This window comes from Lepidochelys kempii, chromosome 2 (genome assembly GCF_965140265.1).
Source record: "Lepidochelys kempii isolate rLepKem1 chromosome 2, rLepKem1.hap2, whole genome shotgun sequence".
NCBI lineage: Eukaryota > Metazoa > Chordata > Testudines > Cheloniidae > Lepidochelys > Lepidochelys kempii.
The window spans coordinates 144,709,436-144,727,533 of NC_133257.1; the positions used below are offsets into that span (position 1 = coordinate 144,709,436).

General features: G+C 43.2%; 1 protein-coding gene across 6 annotated transcripts in view; it reads right to left on the reverse strand.

Annotated features, from left to right (window-relative positions):
* ADCY2 (adenylate cyclase 2) overlaps positions 1 to 18,098 on the reverse strand; it is a 434,372-nt gene that overhangs the window by 320,117 nt on the left and 96,157 nt on the right. For 4 of the 6 annotated variants that reach the window (XR_012157385.1, XM_073332378.1, XM_073332375.1 and 1 more), the window contains one exon: positions 15,457 to 15,618. The exons of 1 other annotated variant lie outside the window; for it this stretch is intronic. Coding sequence is in view for 4 of the 5 variants with exons in the window: in XM_073332378.1 (XP_073188479.1) it covers positions 15,457 to 15,618 (162 nt within the window). In the remaining variant the exon portion in view is untranslated. Of the gene's footprint in view, positions 1 to 15,204; positions 15,296 to 15,456; positions 15,619 to 18,098 lie in introns of those variants that run through there. One more of the 6 variants, XM_073332379.1, reaches the window with a different exon arrangement.

Sequence of the window (18,098 nt, forward strand, 5' to 3'; positions counted from 1 at the left end):
TAACACGGTTGCTACTCTAAAACCTGCCCTAAAGGGTATCTTTATTCAGCTGCCTGTTAGCTAGAGGAAGGTTCACACTGTGAAAAGGACATAAAGAGACTCACTGTGGCAAGTACCCCTTTTATGTAGCCATATAAGTGCAACAGGAAAAAATCAAGGCCCAAGAATATTAAGACATCTTTCGAAATCTTTAGTTGATATTAAGCTAACAGCCTCTTCTGGGATAGCCTCCACTGACCACCAACCTACACATCAGATTATTCTCTAGGAAGCCTATGTGCTCATATAAATGGGCACAGTTTCAGTCTTGCCCATTTACACCAGCCAAGTCCTTAGCCCTTTTTTTGTTATAGTTAATCTGCTGATACTGTGCTTCTATTTTTAACTGATAATTTAACATTTTTTAATGTTGACATCTATTAAGGTGCTCACTTAACACTCTGTAACTCAAATTAGCATGCTAAATAAAATTGTTAGGATATAGATATTCAGGCCTGTCTGCAAAGGCCTATACTCTAAGAATTTAGGTGTATTCTTATGACTTGGCTAGTTATAGAGATATAAAAGAAAGAATCAAAATCACTGTCTGCCGGTGTAAGGGCCTTCTCCTACTGTGACAGTCTGAGGCCCTGTTCTTAGGCTAAGGCCTTTGGCTAAGCAGGAGAGGCAGCCATAAACTGGGAAGTGAACAGTCACATCCTCACATTCCAAACTAGTCACATTGAAAGAAGGTGCTGTTGGGCTGTTAGGAATACAATCCTGTCCTGATAATGCCTATCGCCTCCAGAGAAAGGGAAGTGCCTAGAAAATGTAAAAGGAAACTTAGTTTGATAGCATCCTTTCTGGCAAGAACTCACTTATCAATACTGGGATGTGAAATCCTCATTTCTGTTTTTTTTTGTCATTATAGTTCCCACTTTGCTATTGTTTGTCTGTATAATCTCTGTCTGGTTCTGTGATTGTTCCTGTCTGCTGTATAATTAATTTTGCTGGGTGTAAACTAATTAAGGTGGTGGGATATAATTGGTTACATAATCATGCTACAATATGTTTGGATTGGTTCGTTAAATTTCAGGAAAATGATTGGTTAAGGTATAGCTAAGCAGAACTCAAGTTTTACTATATAGACTGCAGTCAATCAGGAAGTGAGTGGGTGTGTGGGGGAGATGGGAACAGGGAGTGGGGGTAAGGAAATTGGAATCATGTTTTGCTAAAGGGGGAGATGGGAACAGGGAATGGGGGTAAGGAAATTGGAATCATGTTTTGCTAAAGGGGGAGATGGGAACAGGGAATGGGGCTAAGGAAATTGAAATCATGTTTTGCTAAAGGGGGAGATGGGAACAGGGAATGGGACTGGGGAAACTGGAATCATGTTTGGCTAAGGGCAGGAATGGGAACAGGGACACAGGTGTAAGGCTCTGTGGTGTCAGAGCTGGGAAGGAGGATACTAAGGAAGGAAACTAGAATCATGCTTGCTGGAAGTTCACCCCAATAAACATTGAATTGTTTGCACCTTTGGACTTTGGGTATTGTTGCTCTCTGTTCATGTGAAAAGGACCAGGGAAGTAAGGGGTGAAGGAATAAGCCCCCTAACAGAAATACTGTATATTTTTTATATGCTGAAGTGTGAATTTGATCATCCAGACATAGATTATGGAGGCCCTATTAACGAGCGTGTGTTTGAAAATCAAGCTCACTGTATGATATTGTGAATTTTGTACCATGAATTTGTATGTAGTTATAAAGGCTTATGAGGTATTATCAATTCTGAAAGAATTATCTACTAGAATAAATATGTAGATATGACAGTTCCTGGGTACCCAGAGATGTGAGTCACCTTGTTACCTCCTGTCTCTATCATGAGGGACTCTTGCTTGTGATAACTGGCTGTTACCTCTCTAACACTGACAGTCTTTCAGCCATTCAAGAAATTTCCTTAGGGCTGTGTCAGCCCAGTCTTTACCTTGCAGGTTAACAAGAGGTGCACCCCAGTCCCTGAGTCCCTCCAGCCCGTGACACTGACTATTCACAGAAATCCCAGATCCTAATCATAGAATAATAGAATATCAGGGTTGGAAGGGACCTCAGGAGGTCATCTAGTCCAACCCCCTGCTCAAAGCAGGACCAATCCACAACTAAATCATCCCAGCCAGGGTTTTGTCAAGCCTGACCTTAAAAACTTCAAAGGAAGGAGATTCCACCACCTCTCTAGGTAACGCATTCCAGTGCTTCACCACCTTCCTAGTGAAAAAGTTTTTCCTAATATCCAACCTAAATCTCCCCCACTGCAACTTGAGACCAACGGTGCACAGTACCTCAGTTTGCCAGTTTTGCCTTAAACCACAGCTCCTGTAAACCACATAGCAATAGTAATGAAACAAAAGGAGGTTTATTTAGGAAAGAATAGTGATTCCACTTGAAACAAGAGACAGTGATGGAAACAAATTGTTACATAGAAAACAAAATCATAAAAAATGAGCTAGGGCCTACACTTATTCATAGTTACCTTTCCTATATTATAAAGTAGTCTTCCCCTTACCCACACCCCCACCCTACAATGTTTAGTCTGTTGCAAAGCTGGCTGGCTTCACAGTAACAGTAGTCAAACTTTCATGAAAAACTTCCCTGCTCAACAAGATATCTCCTCAGTGAATGGATGAAGAGTGCCTCTCCCTACTCTGTGTTATACTTAAACAATCTTTTGTCTTTATTCATAGACAGGGCAATCCCCTGTCTCTTGTAATGTTCCTTTTTTACCTTCAAGTGCTTTTGATTGTTTTCATTTGTCTTTGATGATTTTCCATTGACTGTTTTGGGATGTGGCGATGATAGACAATTGAGCAGCACATTACATCACTAGCTAATCAAGGAGGGATGGCAATACCCTCCTGAAGGAATAAGTCATAACTCCTTGGTGATTCCATTTAACCTTATAACCATAAGGGCATACACTTCAATATAGTTACATTATTCCATAAATATTACTTGTACACATGACGCCATGATTATGAACATTGATAAGTTGCAAGCTTAAACAGAGACCTTACATGCTATCCTTTATGAACAAATACCCTGTACGCAATGCATTTGATGAAGGGAGTTTGTCAGGTCTGAGACGAGAGCTGTTTGCAAAGAACAGGGAACCTTTTGCCAAAGGACTCAATGTGTCACAGTAGTCATTTGTGAAATACATAAATTTACGTTACATTGGAGATTTTAGCATAGATTTTGTAAATCCATATGTAAGTAGCTAATTGTAAAGGGTTGTGAGGGCTTGAGGTGGCTCTGAGAATGAACTATCAGTCCCTATACAAAATGTTCCAAGTGGCCAGCATAACATGTAGCCTCTGACAACCAAACTCTTATCCCTTGCCTTCTCATGGCCCATGTTCCAAACAAAATGTGGGGGTGTGAAAGGTGTGGGTCTAGCACTTTAAAACCACACTTGTCAAGGCAGGTGGAGCCCTTTAGCTGTGGCAGGCAACTCACGTAGAAGAAGGAAGACTCCAATTTAAACCACCTTAAGTTGTGAACAAATTTTTTTAGAGTGCTGGGCAACTCTGGAGCTCTGGAGAGACAATTGGAAACCATATATGTACTCCTGAGAACAACCTGGATGGTGTAATATCCACGAAGGGGGAAGCAGCATCCAGCCACTTGTCTTGGCAGGCCTCGCCAGCCAGAGACCTACATCATGGCATTAAGAAAAGGAGGACTTGTGGCACCTTAGAGACTAACCAATTTATTTGAGCATGAGCTTTCGTGAGCTACAGCTCACTTCATCGGATGCATACCGTGGAAACTGCAGCAGACTTTATATACACACAGAGATCATAAAATAATACCTCCTCCCACCCCACTGTCCTGCTGGTAAAAGCTTATCTAAAGTGATCATCAAGTTGGGCCATTTCCAGCACAAATCCAGGTTTCCTCACCCTCCACCCCCCCCCCACACACAAACTCACTCTCCTGCTGGTAATAGCCCATCCAAAGTGACAACTCTCTACACAATGTGCATGATAATCAAGGTGGGCCATTTCCTGCACAAATCCAGGTTCTCTCACCCCCTCACCCCACTCCAAAAAACACACACACAAACTCACTATCCTGCTGGTAATAGCTCATCCAAAGTGACCACTCTCCCTACAATGTGCATGGTAATCAAAGTGGGCCATGTCCAGCACAAATCCAGGCTTTCTCACCCCACCCCCCCTTTTTCTTTTTTTTTTTCCCAGGGACACACACACACAAACTCACTCTCCTGCTGGCAATAGCTCATCCAAACTGTCCACTCTCCAAGTTTAAATCCAAGTTTAACCAGAACATCTGGGGGGGGGGGGGGTTAGGAAAAAACAAGGGGAAATAGGCTACCTTGCATAATGACTTAGCTACTCCCAGTCTCTATTTAAGCCTAAATTAATAGTATCCAATTTGCAAATTAGGCTTAAATAGAGACTGGGAGTGGCTAAGTCATTATGCAAGGTAGCCTATTTCCCCTTGTTTTTTCCTACCCCCACCCCCCAGATGTTCTGGTTAAACTTGGATTTAAACTTGGAGAGTGGTCAGTTTGGATGAGCTATTGCCAGCAGGAGAGTGAGTTTGTGTGTGTGTGTGTGTGTGTGTGTGTCCCCGGAAAAAAAAAAGAAAAAGGGGGGGCATTAGGTGACATGCTGGATTGGGGGGGGGACTAGTCTGGCCTACTTATTGCCCCACCAGACCCTCTTGCAAACAATGGGAGGGATATTTAGCCCTAGACCAGGAGTTTGCCCACCTCAAGCCTGGCAGCCCCACGCCAAGAGTATTCCCAGTTACTGGCATCCAATTGTCTCCCGAGAGTTGGGAAGAACAGCCCAAAAGGTGACTCACCAGATGAAAATTCAGACTCATGAAAGAAATGTCTAAAAAATATTTGTGTCATCCTTAACAGGTAAAGTCATGCATCTGGACAAGATGAGTGTCCAAAGAAACATCAACATACTCTGTGTGCAAGAGACCAGATAGAGGATAGTAATCAATAGCTATTAGCCAAGAGGGTCAGAGACACAACTCTATGCTCCATGTGTCCCTTAACATCCAATTGCCAGAAGGTAGGACTGGATGACAGCTGTATAATCAACCCATTGAAAGAAGCCAGGGGTTATGCCTATGAGTCAGCAGGGCATGTAGGGACATGCCTATAGACAGGGGACTCCAAATATTTTCCATACCCATGTGCTGTGAGCTTGTGTTTGGGACAAAGGATATACAAGCCACATGGCAGGGATATAAAAAGGCAGCTGCATCACCTCCAATTAGTCTTCAATCCTGCTCCTCACCTCTGAAATAACTTCTTCACAAATTAAGCCTGGAAAAGACTGATCTGATGACCCAACCCAAGGTAGCTGAGAAATGGGGGCAGAAGAAGCAGATATATAAGAAAGTTATTCAAAAAAAGATGAATCTATTAATCAAAAAGGAAATTTATCAATCCAGCACATAGAGAGGAAAGATGCTATAGCAATAAAAGAACAGCACTGAAGTCAGCAGCTGTGCTCTATTCTTGGCTCTGTCAAGACTCCAGACATGACCCAAGACAAAAGATACAATTTCTGTGTCTTAGTATCCCAATTCGTAAAATGTGGTTAATATTATTTACCTATCATATCTTGAAGATTTATTATATTTTTAGAGGGCCACAAGATGTGTTTATGTAAAAAAAAAACAGAATAAATCTTGCACATCCTGGGCTTCAGGCCAAGTTAACTCTTTTTTATGAAGGTAGGGAGGGGGAAAGGGGGGAATTCCATATTATGGGCAAAGGGGACTGAAACGTATTCATGGCAGATTAGCTAGTTAGAAGAGCACAAAGATTTAGAATGTTGAAATAATTCCTGGAGGAGATGAAATAATGGGTAAAAGGAAATTGAGGCAGTCAAAGTTGCCTAATAAATCCATTTATCACATGTATGTTACCTCCAAATGTGCAGGGGAAGGAGGTGCACATCTAACAGTGATGCATTCCTATTCAGCAGGATACACTAATACTCAAGGCATATTCACATACATAGGATACATCCCTCAGCTCAGGAAACATGACACATTCTGCTTTTTCCCCTCTTTTTTTGAATATATTTTAACATGGTAGGCAAAAACTTAAGCTGAATTTTGTAAATTGACATTCTATACCACTGAAAAAATCCACTTGCTTTATTCAGGCTGTTTCATTTGCTATATTATAGTACATTGCACATTTGTGTCACATGGACAGAAAGGGTTAAACATCCTGCAAAATAAATAACCCTCAAAAGACATGTGGAGGAATAATATTTGTGTATTTACATATGTATGAGTAGAGTCAACGATGTAATCCACAGTCCCTGTCTATGGTGTATTCTGATAGTTCAGAGATTAAAAGAACATCCTAGCATGTAAATGAATTGTAAACACAGGCTGTCATAAATATAAAGGGAAGGGTAAACACCTTTAAATCCCTCCTGGCCAGAGGAAAAACCCTTTCACCTGTAAAGGGTTAAGAAGCTAGGATAACCTTGCTGGCACCTGACCAAAATGACCCGTGAGGAGACAAGATACTTTTAAAGCTGGAGGGGGAGAAACAAAGGGTTCTCTCTGTCTGTGTGATGCTTTTGCCAGGAACAGAAAGGAATGGAGTCTTAGAACTTAGTAAGTAATTTAGCTAGATATGCATTAGATTCTGTTTTGTTTTCATGACTGAGAAAATAAGCTGTGCTGAATGGTATGTATATTCCTGTTTTTGTGTCTTTTTGTAACTTAAGGTTTTGCCTAGAGGGATTCTCTATGTTTTGAATCTGATTACCCTGTAAGATATTTACCATCCTGATTTTACAGAGGTGATTCTTTTACTTTTTCTTTAATTAAAATTCTTCTTTTAAGAACCTGATTGCTTTTTCATTGTTCTTAAGATCCAAGGGTTTGGGTCTGTGTTCACCTATGCAAATTGGTGAGGATTTTTATCAAGCCTTCTCCAGGAAAGGGGGTGTAGGGTTTGGGAGGATTTTGGGGGGAAAGACGTTTCCAGGCAGGCTCTTTCCCGGTTATACATCTGTTAGATGCTTGGTGGTGGCAGCAATAAAGTCCAAGGGCAAAAGGTAGAATAGTTTGTACCTTGGGGAAGTTTTAACCTAAGCTGGTAAAAATAAGCTTAGGAGGTTTTCATGCAGGTCCCCACATCTGTACCCTAGAGTTCAGAGTGGAGAAGGAACCTTGACACAGGCTATCTTGGTATTCATCTCTCTTCGAAATATATTGTGAATGGTGGAAGAACAAGCAAATTGCCTTATATTAATTCTATAGCTAAGTACCGGCAATGGACCTCCTTCAGAGTCATCCTCATTACCTTTTGTTCCCAGAGAAACTCCTAACTTGTCAAAAAGGACATGAAATTGTATAAAAGATCCTTGGGTCCTGATTTGGTTATCTCAGATCCGCTTAGGCTTCATCAGGGGAAGTTTGAGTCACAAGACTGAGGTCCCAGTTATGCTGGTACACCCTGAATATGATATTTGGACATTGGACTATAACCTATTAACTATTTCTGAAAGAACTCTTTGCAACTACAATGCTCACCATCTCTGCTATGAATCTAAACCTCAATAAATTGAACTCATGTCTGTATGTATATTGATCTTTTAACCATACTCTCTCTCTTTTGTTTTTTAATAAATTTTAGTTTAGTTAATGAGAATTGGCTGTAGCATATATTTGGGGAAGATCTGAAACATTCAATAACCTGGGAGGTAATGTGTCCAATCCTTTGGGATCGGTAGAACCTTTTCTTTTATATGAGGAAATAAGATTTTCAGGAATCTTCATCATATTTGACTGAGGTACCTGGATGGAGGCCTGAGGCTGGATCACTTTAAGGGAACTGTGTTGTTTGGACTTCTGAGTAACCAGTAAGATAATAAAGAAGGAGTTTTATGCTGGCTTGGTAAATCTAAGTATTGGAATATCCACCAGCTTTATGGGGATTGTCTGCCCCATTCTTTGCAGTTCATCCTAATTGAGTGATCATAGCTGGCCCGCACTGGGACCCCAGTCACATTATATGGATTATTGTGAATTACTATTTGCTATGACTAGTTGCTATATGTATGACAATAAATAAATAGACAGCAGTGGGTTGAATTTTGCCTTCGGATATACACACAAAACTGCAATTGATTTCAAAGGAAATTGTGCAGATGGACCTTAAGGCAGAACAGACTTATTTAACTGCATATTAAGTTGAATGTGATTGTTATGAAAATTTCAACTTTTTATTTCCTAACTTTTGTCTATTTACAACTATTGCCTTAAAGTTACATTGATATAAATGTTTATAATTAACATTTCACTTAACACTGTACTTGTACTGTTAAAGTAACATTGGTATACAGATTGAAACAGTTGTTTTCTATTTTGTGAATATGTATATAGGATGGGTATGTGGGTGTAGCGGGGGGTGATGACTTCTTTCTACTATGAGCACAATATTTAAAATGTTTTCTTCATATACATTTATCAGTTCAGGAAACCTGTCATATTCTGCTGTATTTGTCTTTAAATTCATTCCAACATTGTTGGCAAACATCTTGTCTGAAGATATTAAAATCATTTTTGTGCCATGGGGAAATTCTGTATGTTATATTCCAGACCAACTGGCTATTACCCAGTCCTAGTCTGCTGGTGATCTCTCATGCAATCATTCCGATCACAGATACATGGAAAAGTCTTCTGTATAAAAAAAGGAAGTAACTGTTTTCATGATAAATCAATATCAGAAACCCTGTCTTGTGGTAACACAGATATGTATGCATGCTCAGCGATCCCATGCTGTAACAGTGGCAACTGTTATCAGACTTGCCACTGCCTCTGGATCCCTCCCACCCCTAGCCTATCTGAATACACAAGCATTCTCCCAGATTAACTTCCTACTGTTCCATGTAGGATCTGTGGAGAGGTGAGCAGGTGTTCTGTTGAGCCCTCTCGCATATCATAGATTCAAAACTGTTTGAAAAGGGATTTTTTCCTCCCTGGGGAGAAAGCTGAGGGTTGAGCTCCCCTTCACCAGGAGAGTCATTCCAGAGGCGCCTTTGTGCACAAAGCTGGAGGGTCCAGGAGTGAAAGCCAGACTGTAGCACTGCTCTCCTGTTGGGATTCAATGAATCTATGCAAAGATTAAAGCTGGCAGGAGCTAGTGCTGCTAGCATAGACCTATCATGAACATTGTAATTTAAAATTTGCATGGAGAACCACACTGCAAGTGTAAAGACATGGGCCCAGACATAAAAGTATAAAGGAGACAACCTTTAAAGTCTTATAGAAACTGCATAATCATCATATTTACTATTTGCTTAGTATCAGTCATGTGTTCCCTGCTATATGATACAGAAAAATAAAGACCATCAACTGCGAATAGGATTTTGATTCCTAAGTGCCTAAATCCCTTTTGAAAATATTTAGGTTTCTGAATTAGTTAGGCATTGCAAGGCTGAGTGAGAGGTACTGAGATTCACTGACACACACACCCCACAGTGTACACAGAGCACACTGAGCTGGCAGCAGTCAGCAGGAGCAAGGCATACAGCCACTGCCACACCATCCCCATAGAGGACTGCCAATTTTGATTTGACACATTCCTGGAAGTTTCATCACATGCCATAATCTTTAATTAAAGATTAATCTTTAATTCCTGGAGACTCCAGGATAATCCTGGAGGGTTGGCAACTCTATCGTAGGCAGGAGGAAGTAATCAGAGATGACAAAATCCAGCCCAAGAGGTCTGGGCTGTTTTCAGACCCAATCTGAATCCACTACTTGTAGTAGGGCCCCTCTGGGTTTGGGTCAGATTGCAAGACTCTAATGGTGACTGCTGATTAGGAGAAGATGCCTCCATAACATGTGTAAGTTTTCCATTAAGTTGTCAAAACAGGTCATATAACTGGGCTCTAAACCCCTGAACAGGCCAGATGAGATAGATCTGTTTGTTTATATCTCAGTGAGTACTATGTCGTTTGGACCCTTGGATCCAGGATGGATAAAAGAGTTACCTTTCCATAACTGGTGTTCTTTGAGATGTGTTGCTCATGTCCATTCCACAATAGGTGTGCTTGCTCGCCATGTGCACCGATGCTGGAAGTTTTCCCCTTAGCAGTACCCATAGGGGAGTGCCCCCTAGCGACCCCTGGAGTGGCACCGCCATGGTGCGGTATAAGGGGCATTGTGTGCTCCCTCCACCCTCAGTTCCTTCTTGTCGGACAACTCTGACAGAGGAGAAGGAGGGCAGGATGTGGAACGGACATGAGCAATACATCTTGAAGAACACCAGTTATGGAAAGGTAATTGTCTTTTCTTCTTCGAGTGATTGCTCATGTGCATTCCACAATAGGTGATTCCAAGCTATATCTGTTGGAGGTGAGAAGGAATTCACAGACACTTGGGATGGAACACTGCCCTGCCAAACTCAGCATCCTCCCTGGTTTGGGAAACGATCACATAATGCGAGGTGAACGTGCGAACCGATGACCAAGCGGCTGCCCTACAGATGTCCTGAACTGGGACTTAGACCAGAAAGGCAGCCGATGAGGCTTGCACCCTAGTCGAGTGTGCCTTCACAATCAGCTGCGGGGGAACTCCTGCCAGGCTGTAACAAGTACGGATACACAAGATGATCCAGTTGGAGAGCTACTGAGTGGAGATCGGCCGGCCTCTAGTGCATTCGGCCGTGGCGATGAACAGTTGCGAAGACTTCCTGAATGGTTTTGTACATTCCAGGTAAAAGGCCAGAGCCCATCTCATATCCAGCATGTGGAGGCGGGCTCCTCACTGGACACATGGGGTTCAGGACAGAGCACTGGCAGGAAAATGTCTTCGCCCATATGATAGGCAGAGACCACCTTAGGGAGGAATGAAGGGTGTGGTCAGAGCTGTACCTTATCCTTATGGAACATTGTGTATGGGGGTTTGGAGATCAGGGCCCAGAGCTCCAATGCTCATCTAGAGGATGTGATTACCACCAGAAAGGCTACCTTCCATGAGAGGTGTGACCAGGAGCATGTAGCAAGCAGTTCAAATAGAAGTCCATTTAACCTGGCCAGCACCAAGTTCAGGTCCCACTGACACATGGAGGGCCTCCTGCTCCCCAGGAGGACACCCTGAACCCCTTCCGAGCAAGTCCTCTCCTCCCGGCCTAACCACTGAGCAGCCATGCCATGAGATGTTGGGCCGCTAGGTTGGGGTGGAGGAGAAGACCCTGGTCCTGGGAGAGCAGGTCTGGGTAGGTTGGCAATGGCCAAGGCAGGGCGACTCCCAGGCTCGTGAGAGTCTCATACCAATGTTGCCTGGGCCATGCCGGAGTGATCAGGAGGACACAGGCCCTGTCTGTTTTTATCTTTTCCAAGACCTTGCCAATCAGTGGAATCAGGGGAAAAGGATAGAAAAGCTGACCCAACCAGGACAGAACGAAGGCATCGGAGATCATGCCCACGCGTAACCCTCCCCTGGAGCAGAAGCGGGGACACTGGTGGTTCTGCTGGGTCGCAAACAGGTCCACTTGAGGAGTGCCCCACATTTGGAAAATCCTGTGTACCACCTCTGGGTGCAGTGACCATTCGTGCTGAGAGGAAAAGTCCCGGCTCAGCTGATCCGCCCAAGAGTTCCGGATGCCCAGTAAGTGGTGGGCTTCCAAGTAAATATCGTGAGCTATGCAAAAGTCCCACAGCCTGAGGGCTTCCTGGCGAGGGCTGAGGAGCGGACCCCGCCTTGCCTGTTGATGTAGAACATTGAGGCCGTGTTGTCCGTGAGAACTCTGACCACTCTGCCTGTTAGGCGCGAGTGGAGGGCCACGCATGCCAGACAGACTGCCCTGAGCTTCTTGACATTTATGTGCAGGGCAAGGTCCTGTGTGGACCACAGACCTTGGGTCTGGAGGTTTTCCATATGGGCTCCCCAGCCCAGGTCCGATGCATCAGACACCAACTCCACAGTCAGGGGTCGGCCCCTGAATGGGACCCCTTGGAGCATATTCCACAGGGAGGACCACCAGCGTAGGGAGGCTATCACTGGTTCGGGCACAATGAGGACTTTGTCCATCCTGTCTCTGGACAGGGAGAATAACGAGGCCAACCAGAGCTGGAGGGGCTGCCTCCTGCATCTGACGTAACGAACCACATACATGCATGCTGACATATGACTCAGGAGTTGGAGGCACACTCTGGCAGTCGTCACGGGGAATCTTGTGACTATGCTGATGAGCTCCCTTAGGGTTTCGAATCTGTCCAGTGGGAGGGAGGCTCTGGCTGACGTTGCATCCAGAATCACCCCAATGAACTCTATGAGCTGCACCAGTACCAATGTGGACTTGGTGTCGTTTACCAACAGCCCCAGTGTGGTGCACATGGATAGAAGGAGCATTACGTGATCCTGTACCTGTGACCTGGAGCTACCCCTGACCAGCCAGTCATTGAGGTAGGAAAAGATCTGGACACCCTGATGCCTGAGGTAGGCCGCTACCACAGACATACACTTTGTGAAGACTCTGGGAGCCGTGGATAGGCCAAATGGGAGGAGCGTGAACTGGTAGTGCCCCTGCCCAACCGTGAAGCGGAGGAAATGCCTGTGGCCCTTGAATATATGAATGTGGAAGTACACATCCTATAGATCGAGGGCGGCGTACCAGTCCCCGGGATCCAGGGAGGGGATGATGGAGCCCAGAGAGACCATGCAAAACTTGAGCTTTACCATGTACTGGTTCAGGTCTCACAGGTCCAAGATGGCCCTGAGCCCCCCGTAGCCTTCGGGATAAGGAAATAGCGAGAGTAGTACCCCTTGTATCTGAACTCTGCCAGCACCACCACCACCACCCCTAAGTGAAGGAGCCGCCGCACCTCCTACTCAAGTAAGCTCTCGTGAGAGGGGTCATTAAAGAGTGACGGGGAGGGAGGTTTGGTGAGTGGAGAAGAAAGAAACTGGAGGGTATAGCCCCAGGAGATGGTGTTGAGGACCCATCGGTCCGAGGTCAGCTGTGACCACTCCAGGAGGAAACTACATATCTGGTTGGAGAAGGGAAGGTCGGGTGGATCCCTGGTACAAACTGGTAAGTTGCCCCCGGGGATCCCATCAAAACTGGCGCTTACCCGCCTGTTTGCCCTTAAGAGGGCCCAGGCTCGGGCACAGGCCAGGATTGCATCTGCGGGTGCTTTTTATCATCCCTTGACTTTTTATAAGGGGGCTCATATCTGGAGTGGGTGGCCTGTCTGGGAGCCTGCTGCGGTTCAAACTTGGTCCTGGCCAGGGCCAGAACATAGAGGCCGAGGGTCTTTAATGTTGTGCGGGAGTCCTTCAGACCATGTAACTTCACGTCTATTTGTTCCGCAGACAGGGCCTTGCCATCAAAGGGAAGGTCCTGTAAGGAGTTCTGTGCGTCGCTGAACAACCCAGACAGCAGGAGCCATGATGCTCTCCTCATGGATACCACAGAGGCCATAGGTCTTGCAGCTGTATCTGCAGCATCTGAGGCTGCCTGCAGGGCCACCGAGGTGGCAGTCGTGCCTTCCTCAACCAGAGCCTTGAACTCCTTATCACGCTCCTGGAGGGAATCTGCAAATTTGGGCATCGAGCCCCACAAATTGAAGTCATATCTAACCAGCAGGGCTTGGTTGTTCACCACCCTCAGTTGGAAGCTCGAAGATGAATAAACCTTTCTACCAAATAGATCTAGTCTCCTCGAGTCCTTATTTTTAGAAGTAGAAGCGGGTTGACCTTGATGCTCCCTATGGTTGACCGACTCAACCACTAGAGAGTTGGGGGCGGGGTGGGTATACAGGTATTCATGCCCCTTGGCGGGCACGAAATAATTCCATTCTGCCCTCTCAGAGATCCTTCCTAGGCAGTCATTTCCCTTTTGTATGTGTGTAACTGATTGTTCCTTCCTAAGTGGAATACTTTATATTTGTCCTTTATTGAATTTCATCCTATTTACTTCAGACCATTTCTCCAGTTTGTCCAGATCATTTTGAATTATAATCCTATCCTCCAAAGCACTTGCAATCCATCCCAGCTTGGTATCGTCCGCAAACTTTATAAGTGTACTCTCTATGCCATTATCTAAATCACTGATGAAGATATTGAACAGAACCAGAACCAGAACTGATCCCTGTGGGCTTCCACTCATTATGCCCTTCCAGAATGACTGTGAACCACTGATAATTACTGTCTGGGAACTAGACAGTACTAGTTATGCTCCAGATAAACAGATATTACACAGATATAATCACACACACATAAGTGGTAGCTATTACACTAATCAATAATGATTTTTTTTAAATGTAGTTGAATATTTCATATAATATTCTGGCCTAAAGTGACAGTAGCCCTGGCAGAAGGCCCAGAATAATTGTACCTTCTTTGTGTTTCCCCAACCCAAAGACCAAAAATCACCGCCAATAGGCAGGAAGAAAGTGAGGCCATATTCCTGATTCAAGTGAAACTCCTACAAAGAAATACACCTCAGATAATCTTTTCCTCATGCCTCATTTAATATTATTGATAACACAACCCTGCATTCAGAACTGGAACTAAACCTTAAATCTACTTCCCTAAAGTAGGAGTTTCAAGATATTTAAGTCAGCTTTATTGACATTCACCTATGATTTGGAATACGTTATACACAAACTATACATGGATTCTCTAAATTTTTCTAATTAAAGTTCCAAAACGTGAGTGGAAATGGTTTCATTCTTCATCACCTTATAATGCATTGATTGGTTGTTATTCTTACTGTCATTAGGTTAATTTTCTTGCCTGTTTTATGTATACATTTACAAAAATCTAAGCAAATTATTTTTTAAGCAATGCAGTTTCAATGCAAAAGAAAAATGATAATTTGTTCCTAAACAAGCCCATCTATTTCTATAGGGTTATACTAACACTGATAACATGAAAATTGTCTTCCAAGTTAAATATACATTTTTCCTCAACATGTGTTTTAAAATCAAAGCTGAGATTCACACATTATTACAAATAATGTAAAAAAATTCTGATAATTTGAATTTTTTAAAAAAAATCTGTGAATTTAATTGTACACAATGTCTCATGCAAAAACAACAGAGCTCAGTTACAAATTAGAAATAGTCTTTACTTGGAAAAATGGTATTGTAATTCAGAAATCAGGATAATGGATATGCCACATACAAAGGCTATGCTAACCTTAGTTTCTGTGTTGATAATTACTAAGCAGCCGTTGATTCTACTGGTGGAGTGCATGTTCAGCTATCCATTAACAGAACTGACATTTAACCTTAATATAAGAAAGAGTAAAGCTGTTAATTAGGTTGGCAAGCAATCCAAAAATGCAAAGAGAAATAAATTCATGTTCCCAGGCATAGATCACAGTATCTGCTGCCAAGTTTACCTGGCAATTCAGTGCGTAATCAATGATTAATTCTGTGAATCACCTACCTGCCAAACCAAGTGTTCCTTTATGATGGCTGTAGCTGATAGACAGATGCTCAGCACAATGGTGTGGGATGAAGAGGTCAAGACGCTGGCAATTATAGCATCTCTCATGTTGAAGGGCAGCATGGTATATACCACAAATATAATGAACAAGAAAAATGATACCTGTGTGGAAGAGTAGGAAAAAAAGAAAACCTGTCAAATTCACTTTGGAATAAATAGAAGTTACCAGTCAACATTAAACTAGCTGAACTACAATTCAACTGTAAACTATAAAATTTCTTTATAATTCAACTTACGTTAACATATAGAGGAAATTTAAAATGTTCACGAAGGTGCCATAGACAAAAGTACTGAATTCTATTTGGTTTAAAAATTGCAGTTTCAGAATTTTTCCCATATTTGTTTTACAAAAACTTTCAGATTTGTCATTATAAAACAAAATAATAGTTTCATAGCATCATTCCCACAACTGAAGGGGGATTTTCTTGGAAAGAGAAGCTACTTACCTTACAGCAAGTAGAGTTTTTGAGATGCGTGGTTCCTATCTGTATTCCATTGTGGGTACAAATACACTCCATGCACCTGATACTAGAAGATTCTTGCTTGCAGTGTCTGTTGGTCTGCATTTCCTCCCCTCTCCTCCTCATGCTCTGAACGAAAGGTATAAAAGGTGGCATGGACCAACCACCTTTCCTGTTCCTTCTCTACCATAAATTAAGGAAAGAATCTGAAGCAGAGGGGAAGGAGGGCAGGTAGTGGAATACAGATAGGGACAGATAGGGATCTTGAAGAAATTCAATTACTTTAAGGTAAGTAATTTCTCTTTCGTCTTTGAGTGCTGATCCCTATGTGTATTCTATTTCACTGTGTTGAGTCACTGTGGGCGACTGTCATACAGGCAATGAGAAGGGCGCGAGGATCTGGGCAGCAAAGATGATTGGAGGACTGACACACCAAAGAATGTATTAGTTATGGAGGCTTGCACTATGGCGTAATGTGTCATGAAGGTACAAACAGAATTCTATGTTGCTGCTTTATTTCTTGGGGTGAGGCTACTAAAGCTGCTTGCACTCTAGTAAAGTGGGCTCTTGCTCTATGTGAGAGAGGAATATGCACCAACTGATCAGAAGGATACAGCCTGAAATGCTCTTGAAGACTTTCTGAGAGGAGATCAATTGACCTCTCATTCGCTCCACTAGGGAAACAAATAGTCTAAGTAACTTAGTGATTGATTTTGTTCTTTGCATTAATATTTGTCACACACACACAGGGAATGGAGTCTCTTATCTTCAGTGCTGGCAGGAGGCTTTGGAAAAATATAGGTAACTGTATTGTCTGATTTATGGGCAAGTCTCAGATTACTTTAGTGGTGAATTTTGGGTGTAATTTCAATGAGACTTCATCCTTATGGAATACTGTATACAGTGGATCATCTAGAAGGGTTCCAAGTTCTCCTACCCTTCTAGCAGGAATGATGGCCACTCGGAAGGCAAGCTTTATCAATAAGTGAGACATTGAGCACCCAGCTAATAGTTCAAACAGTGGTTTAGTTAAGGCTGAGAGTACCCAGTTAAAAGCGCAGATTGCAATCAGAATGGTTATTGGAGTAAAGATTCTAACCAAACCTTTAAGAAAATGTACTGCCACAGGATGGGTAAAAATGGAATGCACAACAACTGAAGGATGGCAGGTGCTGATCACTGCCAAGTGAACTCGCAATGAGCTAAGGGAAAGGCCCGCAGGAGACAATCCAGTGCCTGATTCCTCTGGGGACATGTGACAGCGCTGGGCCCAAATAGAGAATATCTTCCACTTGGCTAAGCAGGATTTCCTGCTGGATTCTTTCCTACTGTTAAGGATGGCTTGAATGGCTTCTGAAAATGTCTGTCATGTGTTTGACACCAACCCAACACCATGCCATGAGATGGAGAGAGTCCGTATTGGGATGTCTGATCTTGCCTTTGTTCTGGGTCAAAAGATCCAGAAAGGACTGGATGCTGGTAGGTGGACAGGTTGACATGTGAAGAAGGCTGGGAAATCACAACTGCCAGGGCCATCAGGGAGTGAAGAGAATGATTGTCACTCCATCCAGTGCTGCAACACTTTTTATAGTGGGGGTGCTGAAAGTCAGATAATGAAACTGTAAACCATGTGTGTTCAAAAGCAATGTGAAAAAGCACAATTCCTGCTCACACCACACGGGTGCAGCACAGCTCCCGAATTCTCAAGAATTGCAAAATAATTCTGGCTTCATTCTGACAGCACCAGCAAACTTTTCACAGTAAAACCTGCGGGTGTTGCAGCACCCCCTGCAACCGTGTCTATGACTCCATCCTGTTCGATATTTCAGGGAACTCGGGGTAAGAGTGGAATGGGGGAAAAGTGTATCTTAAATGACCCGCCCATAAGTCTAAATGGGCACCAGGAGTCCTGACCCTGAGCCCCTCTGGAGAAGTAAATTTTGCATTGCATGAGTTGTGAAGAGGTCCCAATATGGAGTTCCCCAGTAAGTGAATATATTGTTCACCATGGAATCATGCAGCTTCCATTCGTGGTTGATAGAGAAATGTCTGTAGAGGCTATCTGCTACTGAATTGTGCATGCCTGATTGGTGTACTGCTGATAGGGTAATCTGGTGCCAA